The 20086-nt window shown below is 39.5% G+C and overlaps 1 protein-coding gene across 1 annotated transcript; it reads left to right on the forward strand.

Annotated features, from left to right (window-relative positions):
• Nucleotides 1–1499: 1499 nt before the first annotated feature.
• Nucleotides 1500–7733, forward strand: LOC133095151 (HLA class II histocompatibility antigen, DQ alpha 2 chain-like). The gene is made up of 5 exons (XM_061196087.1): nt 1500–1671; nt 5854–6102; nt 6557–6838; nt 7096–7270; nt 7438–7733. Exons 1-4 carry the CDS (start codon nt 1590–1592, stop codon nt 7248–7250), a joined length of 768 nt encoding a protein of 255 aa, XP_061052070.1. The 5' UTR covers nt 1500–1589; the 3' UTR covers nt 7251–7270; nt 7438–7733.
• The last annotated feature ends 12353 nt before the right edge of the window (nt 7734–20086 follow it).

Here is a 20086-nt window from a genome sequence, read left to right on the forward strand (position 1 = left end):
AAAAAAGAAGTGGGTGGTGAGGTGGGGTAATTCTGTAATCGGGCACCTTAATAAATCTTACCTAGGAGGAAGGAAGATTATACTGAGGCTAACGCTGTAATTAGGAAAGAAGCAGATGTCATTCATATTATCTAGGAGAGAAGTAGGCTTGGTCATTTTTGTGATTTGGACACAGTTCATGTTTTGTCTGTGTTGAGACATAATTACTGAGTGGCCTTGTTTTCTGCTTTGATGGTCAAAGCAGAATGGCTGATGGTCACAGAATGGCTGTCTGATGCTGTTGCTGTACGACGTTGCTTATGTTCAGCAAGAAAACACCAAAACCTAGTTGTGAGTTGCAGGCCAGCTCCTGGCAACACCAAGACCTAATTAATAGTCCCAGGCAGCTCCCAGGGGCCAGGGCTTTTTCTGTCTCACTCTTCTTTATAGTCTTTGTCACTGTGAGGTAAGACAGTGGTGAGAAACTGGGGGCCATCTAACAGGGACAGGGTGATTGATTCTAAATGGAACCCCCATTAACCCGTGGCTTCCATAACACGCAGAAAATCAATTCTTCTGAAAAAATAAGTTCCCCTCTAAAAATTGTCTTTGACCTTAGCTCAATCCTTAGTCCCTCACAAATACCTGGGGTTTTAATGTGGCAGGATAAAGAATATTAAAATATCCAATAGATTAAAGGAAGAAAATTTTCAAAGTCAGGACAATTCCCTGAATTCTACCCTCAATATTTGACTTGACATTCTTAAGTTTAAAAAAATTATACAGCATACCAGCCAGAGCTTTCTTTAATGTAGTCAATGCTCCCCAAATTCCTTTAAAAGTAGATAGGTTCACCAAAATATAGAGCATAAAGAATACTCAAGACAGGGAAAAAACTCAAATGAGAGATCATGCAGTTACTTTAGGCAGCATTACACGACATTACAAGTACTTTTATTGCCCTGGGTAATAAAAGCTTTTGAGAGTACGAAAAGAATAATTTACTCAACTGGATTTCTATAAGTAGAAAAGGCAAAGGTATTCCTTGGCTACCACCAGCAGAAATCACTTGGATCAACTCAGTATTTAGAGAATTCCATATGCACTATGGAAACAAAGAGAAAGACAGTTAACCCACATAAGGGGGCAAGAGAAATGGGAGGAGGTGGGGCCTGCCAGGGAGGGGGACGAACTCAGGGGAGAGATCCTGGAAGTTATAGCCCAGAATATCCTGTCGGACACCAAATTAGTGAGGACCTCATCCGTCCACGAGGCTGCTCAGAAATTCCCAGCCCTCTTGTCACCAGCAGGCATACACATGTGTGAGAAGACTCTGATTTAATACCCTCCCTCCTTTCACAGAAAATTCCCTCAGGTCCACTCTGAGTGGAGGCCGCATCAGAACCGGGAGATTTCCCAGTCCCTTCGAGGCCTCTTAGTACAAAGTCTTCATCTGGCAACTGAGGTGTCATCATAGGGGATTTTTCTGATTGGCCAGATCCTGAACTGGCAGAGTGTGGTTTGGGTGTCTACAGAGTTCCTTCTCAGCTCAGCCCTCGTCATTGCTCTGCAACTCAGAACGGCAACTGCTGAGACCACCTTAAAAGAGGATGGTCCTGAACAGAGCTCTGATTCTGGGGGCCCTCACCCTGACCACCATGATGAGCCCCTGTGGAGGTGAAGACATTGAGGGTGAGTGCACGCTTGAGGGATGTGGGGACTAGAGTTGGGGAACAGGGAATTGGAGGGAAAAAAAGATAGAGTTTGGCCTAGAAATAATAGCGACTCCTCAAAGCGTTCTCAATATTAAGCAAATCTAAAACTTACAGTCATTCCTCCTACAGGAAACCAGAGCCCAGACCCACTCTCTTTGCTACTTGTGCTGTTGCAGAGTTCACCAAAGACATTATTCTGTTTCTGATATTGGATCCAGTGAATATGTCCTGGAGGGCTCTAGGGCATTCATTCATTATTGCCTCAAAGATTAGAAATGTTTCCATAAGTGGCTCTTTTGTTACTAAAATTTTATGAACTATTGCTCCCAAATTTCTCTGAGCAAATTTTGAAGCTTTTTGTATATTTCTCCTAAAGTGTATCTTGGGGTAAATAGTTCCATGAATTCTGTATACTGTGTAGATACAAAGAAGGGTGACCTTTTCAGTCTCAGATCTACATACATTTTCATGCTGTCATCTGGCACAGGTGGGGAGAGGGTAAGCGAGCCCAGCAGAATGCCTTTACACGAGGCGTTTTACCGCAGGGTCCTCACTTAACCTCAGTTACCTCATACGTGTCACCTCACAAATAACCAAGTAAAATAGGTGTGTAGAAATGCTTTCTAAGTGATTAAGACACACAAATGTCAAAGATTATTCTTATTTTTTTAGTTTTACCATTACAAGTGTAACTTTGCTTTATTTTCTTTAACAAAGTAAGAAATTTCCTTATTTTTATTTTAAAATTGAGAACTTTATGATAAGAAACTTGATGAATCAAATTATATTGTTTTCAAATTGTTAGCCCGAATTACCAGTTCTTCGCCCCATCTAAGGAAGTCCTTCAAGAAGAATGGGCAAGCACAGATTATTTATTTGGTCCCTTAGGCCCCTCTGCCTTTGCCGTCCCCCTCCTTCCACCCTCTTTTCATACATTCCTTCGTCTTCCTTTCCTTACAGGATCCATCCCTGGCCCATACCTTTGTTATTTTATAGACATTGAGTGAGTTTGTAAAAACCAAAGTAGAAAGGCCAGATAGTTCAAAAGGGAAGTGAAATGGAGGGTACTCTAATCTTCAGCAACTTTGCTAACCATGGCTGCTCCCGTTCTAATTGTGTGTGGTAGTGGAAGTTTCACGTACTTCTCCAGAGCACTTCTAAATTTTGTTTCTTCACCGTCACACTAGAGTGTCCTGGTCAGGCTCGACTTCCCCATTAGGCACAGGGGACACAGGCCAAGGGCCTGCAGTGCCTATAGGGCTCCATGAAAATATTTTATTATTTTAATTAGAAGAAAAAATGAACTTTTAGGATAGAAGAAAATGTTTTAATTTTTAATTTAGCCTAGATTATATTTGTCTTTATACCAGTATGGCCGTAAAATATGACTTTTAATATTTTTATGGAGGAAAGCTTGCCTAAGCAACAGTGCTTAGGGCTCACAATCGTACTGCAGCCCTGGTCACTGCTGATTCTGATTGTCATATAATTCTGCTACCTCTGTGTTTGTCAGTCTTCCCCAAAGTCTCTGTGATCCTCAAGAATAGTAATTGACATTTTGTATACATTTTTGAACACACAGCTAGCTAAGTTTGGGGGATGCAAAAATGAAAAAACATGCTCTCTGTCCCATAGAGTGTACTAAGATTAGAAATGCTAAGAAAATGGTGCAAAAAAACAGAGGGAGTATTGCTGAGCAGGGCAATGGATGCAGCTGAGGCTGAAGCTGTAAAAGTGACTTGGTTCCAGTTGGCATAGCAGTGTGATGTTCTTCAGTGCTGGCAACTCAGGACAAGTAGCCGATGAAGAGAATAATTGCATATATTCATGATTGAAAAGGAGTCAAGAATATTCACTACAGGGATAAGGAGGCTATGCTGGAAGGCCTTTTAAGTGATCAACCAAGGGGTCATGCTGGGTAATGTTGAGGAATAGACTGACTTGAAAGCAGGACCCTGGGATGGAGAGGTTGGAGGTTATAATGCGAGCAAAAACATGTGTAATGAGAGAACTTAGCTAAAAAGTTGGTAACTAAGCAGAAACTTCAAGAATGAACTGGGGCTTCCCTGGTGGCAGAGTGGTTAAGAATCCACCTGCCAGTGCAGGGAACAAGGGTTCGATCCCTGGTCCGGAAAGATCCCACATGCCGCGGAGCAACTAAGCCCGTGTGCCACAACTACTGAGCCTGCACTTTAGAGCCCACGAGCCACAATTACTGAAGACCGGGCACCTAGAGCACGTGCTCCACAACAAGAGAAGCCACCACGATGAGAAGCCTGCTCACCTCAACGAAGAGTAGCCCCCACCGGATGCAACGAGAGAAAGCCCGCGCGCAGCAACAAAGGCCCAACACGGCCAAAAATAAATAAATTAATTAAATAAATAAATTTTTAAAAAAGAATGAACTGGAGGTGTCCAGGAAATCCTAACAGATAATTTCATTTCAGGGGGGAAAAAAAAAAAAAATAGACCCCTGCAAAGACCAAGGAACATGAAAGGATAATGTCATTTGGTTTGATTAATAGATAAGGTCAGATGAGGATGTTGGATACATCCATCCCAGAACTCAGCACAGTACACTGTACTTGCTCCTTTACTCACCTGACTCTCCCGTTAATCAATATTCTCCTTGTCGGCAGAGACCATGCCTGATTGATGTTTTACTCTTTGCCTCCCACAATGTCTGAAACCCTGTTGATGCTCAGTAATTGAGGAAGGAAGGAAAGAGAAAATGATAAAAGGCTTGTATGTGTCTGGACAAAATTGTCCAGTTAGGCTTACTTGAGTAGAGTCAAACTGAACTGGTTGCCATTCTGCTTTGGCATCCTCAGAAAAGTATATTGTCCATTTGAAGAAAACGGCAGAAGAGTACCTTGAGTCCTCAACAAATATGTGTTGAGTCAGAAAAAGAAGTCTAGTAACCTCCTTAAAGAAAAAAAATAGTGGTGGGAAATAACAGAAATCCAAAATAAAACTTCCATCTCTTACTTCAGAAGCAATCAGGCACTCTCCTTTAAGGATCACTACTGTTAACAAAACAGACAACTTAAAACCATTGTTTATTCTTTATATATTTTGTAATACTCTCACTGTCCTTGTCGTACTCGTTCTTACACGCTGTAACAGTTAGAGGAAACTCTTTTAAAATAATAAGATTCCGTGTGCTTTTCCTTGGTTTAGAAAAAATAAAAAATGAATCCTGTATAGAAAACGTTCTGCTCTGAGCCAGTCCTGAGGGGAGAGGGACCATAATGAACGTGTCATTACCTGATGAAAGAATTAAATGAGAAAGAAAACTTATGAAGCAAAGGGAAGTAAACTAACACCATGATCATTCATTCATTCCCTTCTTTCTTCTTTCTTTCCATTATGATATTTATCACAAGCCTACAATGTGCCAGGCACTGAGCTGGACATGCAGGAAAGAGCAGTAAACAAGGCCTGTGAAAGTTCCGCCCTTCTGAGCATATGTTATAGTGGAAAGACAGACTGGATTCTAACAGGACAGCTACCAACACTGAGGGCGAAGGAAACAGGTGCTGGGAATTTTGCTTAGAGACTGTGCAGAAATATGGCTACTATCACTGCAAGGACGGCAACATCCGATGGGAAAGTGCCTACGTGTGGTGTGTACAGGGCACTAACAAGGTTTACTACAAGCAGTTTTGCAGAACATGTCAGAAGTCTTATAACCCTTACCGAGTAGAGGATATCACCTGTCAAAATTGTAAACAGACTAGATGCTCCTGCCCAGTAAAAGTTCGCCACGTGGACTCCAAAAGGCCCCACCGTCAAGATTTGTGTGGGAGATGCAATGGCAAATGCCTATCCTGTGACAGCACTTTCAGTTTCAAATATGTCATTTAAATGAATATGAAAAAACCAAAACACTGGTCCTGCTGAACGTGTGCTAGTGGAGCAGACAAGTGAGCTTTTTTCCCTGCCCCTCCTCCTCCTCTCTGCCGCTCCCTCAAAATACTTCGTGAAAGGCTGTATTTGACAAAGCTGTCAAATAAAAGCATTGCAAAACAAATAAACAAACAAAAAAAGGTGAAGGCTACAATGTTTGAGAGTTAAGTTTCTTCTGTTACTTTGTTTAACATGGTTCTTTCCTCTCTCTCTGTTCTCCACCTTCCTTCTCCTCACCCTCACTTATCAGCTGACCACGTTGGCACCTATGGCACAACTATCTACCAGTCTTATGGTCCCTCTGGCCAGTACACCCAAGAATTTGATGGCGATGAGCTATTTTATGTGGACCTGGAGAAGAAGGAGACTGTCTGGCGGCTGCCTGTGTTTAGCCAATTCGCAGGTTTTGACCCACAGGGTGCCCTGAGAAACATAGCTGTGGGGAAACATAACTTGGATATCCTGATTAAACGCTCCAACTTTACCCCTGTTACCAATGGTAGGTGTCCACCATTCTGCCTCTCTTTACTGAATCTATTCTTTCATATCAGGCCTCACTCTCTTGTTCCCTAAGGAGAGATACCCTTCACCACTCTATAAAACTCTCTCCTTTCCAAGGAGTCCCCAGATCTTCTCATAGTAATTACTGAACCCTCATCCTCCCTCTTCTCAAAGATCACATATTTCCATGTAATATAAGGATCCCTACTCCCATAACATATTCCTTGAATCCCTCAAGGAGGAGTCCCACAGACCTCCCTCCTTGACAAGCATGCCCACGGAGAACATGGGGATAAAGCAGAGGCAGTGAGTAGCATCTCCCAAGCAAAAGGGAAACAAGAGCTCTTCCACTGTCAGACTGGGAAATGGTGGGAGGGCTCCCCCAGGATGCAATGCAGAACCTCAGGGCAGAGCTATCCTCATTTCACATCAGTGCTGTTTTCTCACCACAGAGGTTCCTGAGGTGACTGTGTTTTCTAAGTTCCCTGTGTCGCTGCATCAACCCAACACCCTCATCTGTCTTGTTGACAACATCTATCCTCCTGTGATCAACATCACATGGTTGAGGAACGGACACTCAGTCAGAGAGGGTGTTTCTGAGATCAGCTTCCTCCCGAAGAATGATCTTTCCTTCCTCAAGATCAGTTATCTCACCTTCCTCCCTTCTGATGAAGATGTTTATGACTGCGAAGTGGAGCACTGGGGCCTGGATGAGCCACTGCTGAAACACTGGGGTACGTACGAGTTCCGCCCCTTTGATACGTTCTCTTCTCTATCAAGTACAGAATGTCCTGCCTCTTAGCCCCTAAATCACACGGTCCAGAGCTTGTTTTCCACACTTCAAGTGTTTCTAAAGATATACTTCCCACTCTTCCCTAAGCCTGGTGCCCTGAGTCTTTGTAGAATGAACACCACACCTCCTGTCCCATCCCAAACACATGCACGTGAACCAACACTCTGTATTCTGAGTTTTACAACTTCACTTTTGCAGAGCCTGAGATTCCAACCCCTATGTCAGAGCTGACAGAGACTGTGGTCTGCGCCCTGGGGTTGACTGTGGGCCTCGTAGGCATCGTGGTGGGCACTGTCTTCATCATCCAAGGCCTGCGCTCAGGTGGTCCCTCCAGACACCAAGGGCCCTTGTGAGTTGCACCCTAGAAGGGAAGGTAAGGATTCAGATTTGTCAGCATTGGAGACAGTACAGGAGGAAAGAAAGTGGGAAGAGGTTTGTGGACTCAAATGTGGTTAAAAAGTTGAGGAGAACTGGGAAAGGGCATGATGATTGCACAGAAGCCCCCTAGGACTCATCAATCTCATGTCTATCCTGTTGCAGGTGCACAGCCCGTCTACCAGAGCAGAAGAGTGGACATGCTAGATGACCTAGAACTTTCTTCATATAGCTTCTCTCCTCTTACACTCCTCCTCTCACCTCTTCTCTGGGACTTAAGATGCTTATCCCTTAAAGCGCACATATACCTCGGGATTCTCCCCCTGACTACCTGATGATTTTTTTCTGTTCTCAATAGTTACATACCATGGGATCACTGGCGTATTCCACCCAGTTACCTAATCCCTAGTGACCCGGATCCAGTATCATCATGGAAGCAATAAATCCTCCTTTTATTGGAACTTCTCCTGTCTTTCATCTCAAGGCTGACTAGGACCTTGTTCCCTTATGCTTTAGGCCCCTTAATTTCGTTTCTCAGATCATGTTTCATGCCCAGCAACACAGGAGCAACCTGTGTAGACTAATAATATGTTGATATCTTAGCTGCGATTATTATTTCTCTCTTCCTTCTGTTCCCACTCTTGGCACTGTCACCCACCCCCCTAATTCAGGCATCATTGAAGATAATATATACTCTTCTCCCATGGTGTAGATTTGTTATAGCAGAAATACAAAAACCAAGAAATAAGTCTGTACTCATCTTAATATAGCTTTTAAAAGTTATGACAGAGAAATAGGAGAAAGGAATTTTGAATCTTAAAAGTACCAAAAGCCAAATTTTTGGTACCAAAAGTCAAAATTTGTTCCCAAAACTTTAAATTTGTGAAGAATGAATGAGGATAGTAAAAGCATTCCTCTCTCCTCCCCACCCTTAAGGAGCTAAGGATTCCCTAGGCAGAGAAAGAAATGAAAGTCAGTTAGGAGAGGATCAGAATACAACATAATGCAGGTATCTGAGAAGGACCAAAAACTTTGTCCTTACTTAGGGTTAGTAACAATGGGAAAAGGGATGGGGTAGAAACCACAGGCATATTTAGGGTCCCTAGAGCACAGGTGTAGTTTGCCTCACTTCCTACATGAATTCCTGCTAGATAATCACGCAGACTTTCCTGACATGGCATGTCAGGGACAGTAGAGTGAATATAGCTGCAGAATGTTTCTAGGCAGATAAGTCTAAGTCATTTTACTGAATCCCTGTGCATCCTTGTTTGCCCTGAGGCACAGCAGAACATTTCAGTAGCCCCAGCCCCTGCCCTTCACCCTCCTAGCTAAGGAAACCATGAGCCTATGAGAGAGAAATCCCAGGAAGGACAACATCATTGAGAAAATGTAGCAGCAGCTATGAGTGTTATATTCTCCTCCAGATTCACTGTCTCCAGTGGAAATCTTTGTGGAGGAAATGGATCAACAGATGGATTCTCTGGCTTTCCTGAGTGTGTCCAAAACCTCACTCTTGAGAGTGCATGTGACTTGACTTGGAGTCATTTTGCCCTTTGAAAATGTTTCAGGCACATTGTCTCAGTCTTTCCATTCTTCAGTTACTAAGTCCATACATTGCATCTCGGGTGGTATTATGGAACAACTATGAAATTTTTGAGACTGTCCCTGTCCATGCCATCTGCATCAGTGAGCTTAAAATGTAATTGAGAAAGAAGACACAATATTAACACAACATGATACAGCTTGGTTTGGTGGAAAGAAACCTAAATCCAAATCCAGAACTCAGCACTTCATAGCTAGTAGTTAAAATTTATAAAACACTGGGGAAAATATCTAACATTTCTGAGCTGTATTTTTCTCGTCCATTATGTGGGGTGATGATACTTTCCTTGCAGAGCTATTGACAGCATTTGAATAAGCTTGTTATATAGGAAGTGCCTTATGCATACTATACAAATACATAAGAAAACATTGCTAGTTACATTCACAATTTATTAAAAAGAGTAGATCATATCATAAGAAAGCACTTTTGTTTTCCTGAGACTTTTAATGATTTAGGAGATTCAAACATGGAGCTATGGATAAATTCTTTTCATATGTTAATTGGAGGATTTTGTTTTCCTGAATGAGAAAAGCTGAGATTGGGTTAGGCTGAGAGAATAAATAGGGTACAGTTGCCAGTGATGAAAGGGTTGCTAAGAGAACTCTTAAGGAAAGAAGTTGTAATATTTGACTTTGGATATTTTTACTCTCTAATAAAAAATATGTCCCCCCTACGGCTCATAATTTTTAGGCAAGGTATGTTATATGCAAATGGATATTTATGCACGTTTACTTTGGGGAAGAGGTAGGGAAGATTCAAGGAGAAAAAGCTAGCTGTGAGGTAGAAGTAAGAGGATAATTAAAAATGCAGAGTAGGAATTAGTCAATACAGGGAACCTGAACCAGAGGTGATCATAAAAATGTAGGTAACCGAGCACAGATGATTTTTAGGGTATTGACACTACTCTGATGCTATAATGGTAGATACATGTCATTATACTTTTGTCCAAGCCCATAGAATATACACCAGGAGTGAGCCTTAAGGTAAGCTATGAACTTTGGGTGATACACATGTGTCAATGTAAATTCATCAGTTGTAACAAATGTAGGGGATGTTGATGGTAGCAGAGGATATGTTTGGTGCAGGCAAGGATATGTAGGAAATCTCTGTGCCTTCTGCTTAATTTTGCTGTGAATCTAAAACTGCTCTAAAACAAAGTGTATTTTTTTAAAATTAAAGAAAATGTCAGCAATTATGATCCCAAATGTATAAAATAAAAATTTCAGTGTAAAAAAAATATAGGTCCCTCACTATGCACAAATGTGCTGAGAAGACCTTTTGGCAATAGGATTTTTTTTTTCCTTTGAATAGGAAATTTTAAGTAAATTTCAATGATTCATAAAGTAAGAATTCAGCAATTTGGAGGGGGTGTGTGTGTGTGTGTGTCTGTGTCTGTGTGTGTCTGTGTGTCTGTGTGTTTGCAATATAGGGTTATACTGAATGGCATTATGACCAGTGGCTCAGAAATATACAAATGTTGACCTACTCAGGCTCCTTCCTCGTCAAGTATTCAGGAAAGCAAATTCAATGTTAGTTGCATTTTGTTAAAGCATTCATTCATAAAGTCTTCACATAATTTTAAATAGCAGGACTAAAATTAATTCTAGAGTATACCCCATTTAAAGTTGTTGTAAAATATTGGTCACATTCTCTGTGCTGTACATTACATCCTTGTATCTTATTTATTTTATACTTGGTAGTTTGTGACTCTTAATTCCCTTCCCTTATCTTGCCTCTCCCCACACCTCTCTCCCCACTGGTAACCACTAGTTTGTTCTCTGTATCTATGAGTCTGTTTCAGTTTTGTTGTATTCAGTTGTTTATTTTTAAAATTCAACATATAAGTGAAAACATACAGTATTTGTCTTTATCTGATTTATTTCACTAAGCATAATACCCTCCAGGTCTATCCATGTTGCTGTAAGTGGCAAAATTTCATAATTTTTATGGTTGAGTACCATACCTTCTTTAGCCATTCATCTGTTGATGAACACTTAGGTTGCTCCCATATCTTGGCTATTATAAATAATGTTGCTATGAACATTGGGTGCATATTTTTTGAATTAGTTTTTTCTTTTCTTCAGATATATACCCTAGAGTGGAGTTACTGAATACTTTAAATGAAGTATAATCTATAAAAATATCAAATCACTATGTTGTACACCTGAAACTGATATAGCATTGTAAATCAACTATACTTCCATTTTAAAAAATAAATAAAAATTTAAAAATAAAAAATAAATAAAATAAGTGTTATATAACAAATAGTTTAAGGGGCTGGAAATAATTAATATACAATAGAAAACTAAAATTAACTAATTGGAATTTACTTTGCTCTGAATGACTAATGAATGTATAATAAAATTAACTGTAAACTAATAAGCTTACACTATTTAAAAACATGTTCCTTATATTAAAAAGTCAGAAATAAGGAAAAAATTAATTAATACAAACTTTAAAAATTTAACTCTAAAAAATAAGAGCAATCATTTCATCACCTAAAAGTAAAAAGTAGGATCACCACATGACATTACTGGAAACAAAATTGGCTATAAGACAACATGATTTTTTAATTACGTGATTCTTTAAAAAATTATTTGAGTTATTTGAATTAATTCAGATTGTATGCATAAAGTAAGACTTTATTAATATCTAATATAATACTATTTAAAAGTTACATAACTGAAAAATCACATTTCTTCAGCAAATAATTTGCAAGGAAAAATAGAGAATAGAGAAACTATACATTTAAAAAAACCGAAGAAACATATCAACCAAATGCTAGGCTTTATTTGGATTCATATTCAAACAAAACAACTTTAAAAAATTATTGTGAGACAATCAGAAATAATTTTAGGTGTGGTAATGGCATTGCTGTTATATTTCTAAAAAGTTGCTATATTTTAGATTTTCATTGTAAAATATTTGTCAACGAAATTATATATTGTCTAAGATTATCTTTAAAATAATCCAGTATGCATATAATATTAAATGGGTGGATTTACAAAATTGTCCATGAACTGATCATTTTTAAAACTGGACTGTTGATACATGGTACTATTCTCCCTACTACTGTATATAGTTGAAATGTTCCATAATACAAAGTTTTTTTTTAGATATTCCAGGAAAGCCAAAAGAAAAAATAAGCAGAGAAGCATTCTGTTTGAAGTTATTTTGGTTTTTAAGGTTTTCCTTATTTTTATTGCAGTTAAAAAACACTGAGTATCCAAATCCTGTTCTACACCATAGAACCTCTCAGAAATGTAACCCTAAAGAGTGTGTATACAACAAAGAATAATAGCAAAAGAAAGCAGAGTAATGCTCACTTTATTATTGGTTGGGCTAAACCCCAAACATTATTAAATATAATTACTAGTTCAATCTATAATGTAAAAATGGTCACTTAGAAGCGATGCTGTTGATACATACCATACTACATTCTGAGTGTATTAAAGTAATGTGAAAACAGATACATTTATTGTCTTTGAAGAATTTACATTCCAATAAGAGGAAGCATACATATATGAAATAATTTCACAAACATACAATTACAAACTCTGAAGAATTTATAAAGGAAAAGAACAAGGTAATGTGAGAGAGTATTGCACAGGAACCAAGTATAATTTGGTGTTTAGAGAAGGCTTGTATAAATGTCTGAGATGAAACAAGATGGTTTACAGTAAGTGAAGGCCAAGGTTAAAGAGGGCACAGCAAATGTTTGAGAAATCTAACAGTATGAAAGAGAGTATGAGGAACTTCCCTGGTGGTCCAGTGGTTAAGAATCTGCCTTCCAATGTAGGGGACGTGGGTTCGATCCCTGATCGGGGAACTAAGATCCCACATGCCACAGGGCACGCCACAACTACTGAGCCCATGTGCCACAACCAGAGAAATCTTCACGCTGCAATGAAGAGCCCGCATGCCACAATGAAAGATCCCGCATGCCACAACTAAGACCTGATGCAGCCAAGTTAATTAAATACTTTTTAAAAAGAGAGTATGAGGGGCTTCCCTGGTGGCGCAGTGGTTGAGAGTCTGCCTGCGGATGCAGGGGACACGGGTTCGAGCCCTGGTCTGGGAAGATGCCACATGCCGCGGAGCAGCTGGGTCTGGGAAGATGCCACATGCCGCGGAGCAGCTGGGCCCGTGAGCCACAACTACTGAGCCTGCGCGTCTGGAGCCTGTGCCCCACAACAAGAGGGGCCGCGACAGTGAGAGGCCCGCGCACCGCGATGAAGAGTGGCCCCCGCTTGCCGCAACTGGAGAAGGCCCTCGCACAGAAGCGAGGACCCAACACAGCCAAAAATAAATAAATAAATTTATAAAAAAAAAAAAAGAGAGTATGACAATAAAATAAAACAAAAATTATTACAGTTTAGTAGAGAAAGTTTATGTAAGAGCAAGCAAGCTATTTAAATTCTTTCTAATTAGAATCCTTAGTGAAAAGATACTGCCTCTATAAAAGTAATAATGAGGGGCTAAAAAATTGGAAAATGTAATAGAAAGATTAAAAAAATAATAGAATAATATAAAAATTATAATAATAGAATTATTATTATGTAATAGAAAAATTAAATCAAGAAAACCTCCTTGAAATTTTCTCCCTGAAAAGGAAGACAAAGAAATGTAATATATGGTAGAAAAGATAAGACACAGAGAATAGACCAGGCAACATCAAGTAACAGAGCTAGAGAGGGAAACAGAAAAATGAAGGGGGAAATTTATGAAAACAAGTAAAAGAAAATTTTCCAGATATAAAAGACCTACTTCTTTACATGGAATGGGGACTTTCAGATATTTAGCAAAATTAATGGAAAAAACCTCATTCTTAGATACTTTAAAGAATTTTTAAATCATTTTTAAAATTTCAGAATCTCAAGTGTTGAAAGAAGATCATAAAATATCCCAATGAGGGAAACAAAACAAACTTACAACAGACACTGTTAAACCGTCAGATACTTATATCATTAAGATAATGAGAAAGGCCTGGAAGTTCTAAAGGAAAATTATTTTCTATTAATAAATGTATACCTTTTCAAAATCACAATTAGTCATGAAGAAAGGATAAAATACTGTTAGACATAAAAGAATATAAAATGTACCTAGCACACATAGCTTTATTGGAAGTTGATTAAGAATATGACTTAGTTAAGTGAGGTTGTTAATCAGGAAACAGGAACGTACTTGGGGAGTGACATCAGCAACATGGTCGAACAAGATGTCCTTCGTTCATATCCCCCTTTTAACAACAATTTGGTATCCATTCCTGGATAAAGATACCTTTGGGGGAACTATGGGATCCATCACCATATGCTAAGGAATCCAGGAGGAGTCTTGCCCACCATGCATCAGATAACAAGCATACAGACCTCAGTCATGGCTAGGGACCCTGCAATGGCCCATGAACTGGCTCAGCCCCTCTTAGCTATTATCTGGGAGCGCCTGGAGAACAGTCTTAGACAATTACTCATAGGTGAGAGAGCCTTTGTGGAAGTCCAGGTTTCCGGTGGAGAACTTCCAGCATACCACTGGAGCAAAGAAATACAAGTTGGACACACTGGAGAGGGTAGGAGGAACAACATCACTCCTCCCCAAGGCAGCACAGCTTGGTGCCAAGAGAGACCTTCTCAACTCAAGAATTATCCTGTAAGGGAAAGTGAGAGCATGTGAGTGAGCACCTGTCTTCCTCAGCTGTGCGGGAAACTGCCAAAGAGGCTCATTTCTCTCTCACCCCATCCAGAGTAGTGAGTCACAACTTACATTACTGGGGGTGGGTAGAGGCCAGCAAAGTGGCAGATAGAACTCTTGGAAGATATGAAAGAGGCGCAGATCCCTCAAGAAGTCCACCAACAAGCCACTGGGGATGCCTCACCATTGAATCCCATCAACTTGCCCACAGGCACTCCCAACACTCCATGCCCCTCACCCACAAACACCCCACACTGTGGCCAGCTCCCTGTGTGCACTCCTAACAGCAGCAAAAGTGAGCTTTGGCAGACAACTAATGAGTAGCACAGAAAGCCAGCCCAAATCTGTAGGCCAGGGAGAGAACATGAACCTGAGCTTCAGCTCCATTCTTGGGAAAACAAAAGGGAAGCTGTCAGCAGCCAGCCTGGTACATTGCAGAATCAAGAGAAGGCATACAAGTTTAAGCATTCTGCCACGAGGGAGCAAGAAGTGTGGTACAGGCATATCCATAAAAGGTCTGAGAGAGTCTCAGAATCCCTAGCAAGACTGACAGAAAGTGTTTCTCTCCCGAAGTCAGTTAGTAAAGACTGGAGAAGGTGATTGCTACTTCAAATGCAAAGACAGAAATGAAAGACTTCAAGAAACATGAAAAATCAAGGAAACATGACACACCAAAGAATCGAAATAATCTTCCAGTAACTGACACCAGGACGTGGAGATCTATAATTTACCCAAAAATAGCTCTTTTAAGGAAGCTCAATGAGCTACAAGAAAACACAGAAAGACAACTCAATGAAATCAGGGAAACAATACATGAACAAAATTAGAAGTTTAATAGAGAAATAGAAATCACTAAAAAAAAAAACCAAATAGAAATTCTGGATATGAAAAGTACAACAAAAAATGCTCTTTCTGCTTGATGGAAAGAAGAGGAAGATTTTTTCCTCTTCTTTCCATCAAGTAGAGGAAAGAATCTGTGAATTAGAAGACAGGAACTTTGAAATTATCCACTCAGAACAAAACAAAGAAAAAAGAATGAAAAAAAGTGAATAAAGCCTAGAAGATCTGTGGAATACAATCAAATGTAACCCTCTGTCAATTATCGGAGTCCCAGAAGGAAAAGAGAGGGAGAAGGGAACATAAAGCTTATTTAAAGAAACAATGGCAGAATCTAAAAAAGAGTGGATATATGTATATGTATAACTGATTCACTTTGCTGTACAGCAGAAAGTAACACAACATTGTAAATCAACTATACTCCAATAAAAATTTTTAATGCAAAAAAATAAGTAAATAAATAATAAAATAGCCCTGCCAGTATCACTCTCTTTAAAAAAAAGAAAAAGAAAGAAAGAAAAAGAAAGAAAAAAGAAAGAAAAGAAACAATGGCTGAGAGCTTCCCATATCTGAGGTGAGATTTGGATATCTAAGATCATGAAGCTCATAGTTAAGAAACAAATTCAACTTAAAGAGATTTTCTCAAAGATATATTATGATAAAGTTGTAAAAAATCAAAGACAGAGATAATCTTAAAAGCAGCAAGAGAAAAGAAGCTTGCAACTTATGATGAAAACTATAATGTTATCAGATTTCTCAAAAGAAAACTTACGTTTAAGGACAGAAGATGATGATATATTCAAAATTGCTGAAAGAGTTTGGTACAAGAGGTTGATGAAGGAAGATCATGAACTCACCTCCTCCAATGGACACACCCAGTCTACAGCTATAAATGGAACAATTTCCTCTAGAAAAAAAAATAACTAAACTAAAAACTGGCTTAACAACACCTGTACATCAGGCAAATGAGAGGGAAACCACATCAAGGCAAGAGAGGCTGAGTCATTATCTTTCCGTAAACCCTACTCCAGGTACAGCAACCCACAATTGGGAAGGAACTCAAAATCCAGAGCTTCTCCCTGAGGAGCAAGGGGTTTGAACACCACAATATAGACACCCCAACTTTTAAGACCTGCACCTGAGAGATGAGTCCCCAAAACTTCAAGCTTTGAAAGCCAATGGCTCTCACGTCTATGTGACAATATTGTAGTGAACCGAGAAATGGCTCTTAAAGGGCTCACACACAGACTCACTTGACCCAGGTCCCAGCACAGAAGCCATTTGAAAAGTGCCCACACTTTATGGGAATGAGGCTCATCTGATGACCTTAAAGTGTCAGCCTAAGGAGCAGGGGTCTCCTGGGATACTCCCCAGGGATGGAGGCTGGTAGCCACCATCTTCGCACTCTCCCTCTGCTATGCTAAAGTGGGCAGACACCTTTTTATTTTTTTATTCTAGGCCTTTTTTTTTCAGGGATTCCATCCTTACACTCCCACTTTGTATCGCGCTAGCCAGCAGGTGCTATCTTCACACTACTCCTGTGCCACACTCCAGAGCACCAGTATTTCCTGCAGGGGAACTTTTACATGGGTCTGGTGTCCTGGTTTTTGTGTCTGGTGTCCCAGTTTTTGTGGCTGCAACCCAGTGGGATGTCTTTGGATCACCTGGTTCTGGAAGGCAGGGAGGTTCACACTCCTAGGTCCAATAGGACTGTAACAATCAGATACGGTTCTTGGCAGACTACCACCCCAAGGGTACTGCACAAATAGCAGACTGAAACACACTCCCAGTCTTTCTGAGAAAGAGGCTTATTTTTTGTCCAGGAGTTTTGGCCTGAGGGGCAGGTTTCTGGTTTGGCACAATTCTAAGGGGCTATAGAGGTACTTTCATGCAACAGAAGCCAGTGGACAAAATCTTTGCACTCTCCCCCTGCCTTGCTCCAGCCCACTGGTGCCCTCCAAAGAAGCTTATACCTTTGGTGCCCTGATTTTTCCAGCTGGTGCTAGGAGATGCCTCTACATTTTCTGGCTTTGGTGACTAGTGGGGTGACACTAGGCTCATGGGTGACAAAGAACTATAACAAATGTAGAAAAGTTCTTAAACAGCTACCAACCCAGGGCACAGTAAGAGGCAACAGACCCAGGAGATCAGTATTTCTGTGAAAGAGGCCTATTAGCTTACCATCATAGCTACAGCCTGAGGGGGAAGCTTCTAATTAAACACAAATCTAAGGGCTGACTGTAATCCTTTCCAGAGACCTTGGAGGGTGGGCACTATCATTTCACTCTCCCTTGCCACACTCCACAGTGCCAGTAGCTCTCAGAAGGGAGCTCTTACACTCTTCTGGTGCCCTGGCTTTTGTAGCTGCAAGATTCAACATCTGCAAATCAATCTATGTGATACACCACATTAACAAATAGAAGAATAAAAAACATATGATCATCTCAATACATGCAGAAAAAGCTTTTGGCAAAATTCAACACCTATTTATGATAAAAACTCTCAACAAAGTGGGTATAGAGGGTTCATACCTCAAGATAATAAAGGCCATGTATGACAAACCCATAGCCAACACCCTACTCAACATTGAAAGGCCAAAAGCATTTCCTCTAAGATCAGAATGAAAACAAGGATGACCACTCTAGCCACTTTTATTCAATATAGTATTAGAAGTCCTAAAATCAGATTAAAATAAATAAATTAATTAAAGGAATCCAAGTTGGAAGGGAAGAAGCAGTATTTGCAGATGACATGACAGTATATATAGAAAATCCTGAAGGCACCACCAAAAAACTATTAGAGCAATAAATTAATTCAGTAAAGTTGTAGGATACAAAATTAGTACATAGAAATCTGTTGTGTTTCTATACACTAACAACAAACTATCAGAAAGAGAAATTAAGAAAACAATCTTATTTACAACTGCATCAAAAAGAATAAAATACCTAGAAATAAATCTCATCAAGGAGGTAAAAGACTTGTACTCTAAAAACTATAAGACACTGATGAAAGAAATTGAAGATGACACAAACAGATGGAAAAATATAACATGGTCATGGAATGGAAGAATTTAATATTGTTAAAATGACCAAAGCAGATTCAATGCAATCCCTATCAAAATACCAATAGCATTTTTTCACAGAATTAGAACAAATAATTCTAAAATGTGTATGGAATCACAAATGATCCAGAATAGCCAAAGAAATTTTGAGAAAGAACAAAGCTGGAGATATCAAGCTCCCTGATTTCAAATATATTGTAAAACTATAGTAATCAAAACAATATAGTATTGGCATAAAAACAGACACGTAGATCAATGGAACAGAATAGAGATCCCAAATATAAACCCATACACATATTTTCGATAAAGGAGCCAAGAATACACAGTGGGAAAAGAAAAGTCTCTTCAACTAATGGTTTTGGGAAAAGTAGACAGCTACATGAGAAAGAAAGAATATGAACCACTATCTTACACCATACACAAAAATTAACTCAAAATAGATTAAAGATTTGAATGTAAGACCTGAAACCTTGAAACTCCTAGAAGAAACAAAGATGGTAAGCTCCTTGACATTGGCCTTTGCGATGACTTTTTGACACCAAAAGTAAACGCAACAAAAGCAAAAATAAACTAGTCAGACTACATCAAACTAAAAAGCTTCTGCACAGCAAAGGAAACTATCAACCAAACGAAAAGAAAATCTACTGAATGGGAAAAAAATTTGCAAATTATATATCTGCTAAGGAGTTAATATCCAAAATATATAAAAATATCATACAATTCAAAAGCAAAAAAAAGTCTGATTAAAAAATGGGCAGAGAATCTGAATAGACATTTTCCCAAAGAAGACATACAGACGGCCAACAGGTACATGAAAAGATGCTCAACATCACTAATCAACAGGGAAATGCAAATCAAAGCCACAATAAGGTATCACCACAAAAATAAATAAATAAATGAATGAATAAATAAATAAAATTTTAAGATTAAATAAATATCTTTTTAAAAAAAGATATCACCTCACACATGTTAGAATGGCTATCATCAAAAAGACAAGAAATAACAAGTGCTGGCAAGGATGTAGAGAAAACGGAATCCTTGTGCACTGTTGGTGGGAATGTAAATTGGTGCAGCACTATTGAAAGCAGCATGGAGGTTCCTCAAAACATTAAAAATAAAACTGCCTGGGCTTCCCTGGTGGCGCAGTGGTTGAGAATCTGCCTGCCAATGCAGGGGACACGGATTCGAGCCCTGGTCTGGGAAGATCCCACATGCCGCGGAGCGGATGGGCCCGTGAGCCACAATTACTGAGCCTGCACGTCTGGAGCCTGTGCTCCGCAACAAGAGAGGTCGCGATAGTGAGAGGCCCGCGCACCGCGATGAAGAGTGGCCCCCACTTGCCACAACTAGAGAAAGCCCTCGCACAGAAACGAAGACCCAACACAGCCAAAATAAATAAATTAATTAATATTAAAAAAAATTAACTTTGCATTCAAACTTTGTGTTAAACCACATATTTAAATAAATAAATAAATAAATAAATAAAATAAATAAAATAAAACTGCCATATGATCCATATTTATCCAAAGGAAACAAAAACACTAACTTGAAAAAGATCTATGCACCCCATGTTCATTGTAGCATTAATTACAATAGCCAAGATATGAAAGCAACATAAGTGGCCA

This window comes from Eubalaena glacialis, chromosome 7 (assembly GCF_028564815.1).
Source record: "Eubalaena glacialis isolate mEubGla1 chromosome 7, mEubGla1.1.hap2.+ XY, whole genome shotgun sequence".
NCBI lineage: Eukaryota > Metazoa > Chordata > Mammalia > Artiodactyla > Balaenidae > Eubalaena > Eubalaena glacialis.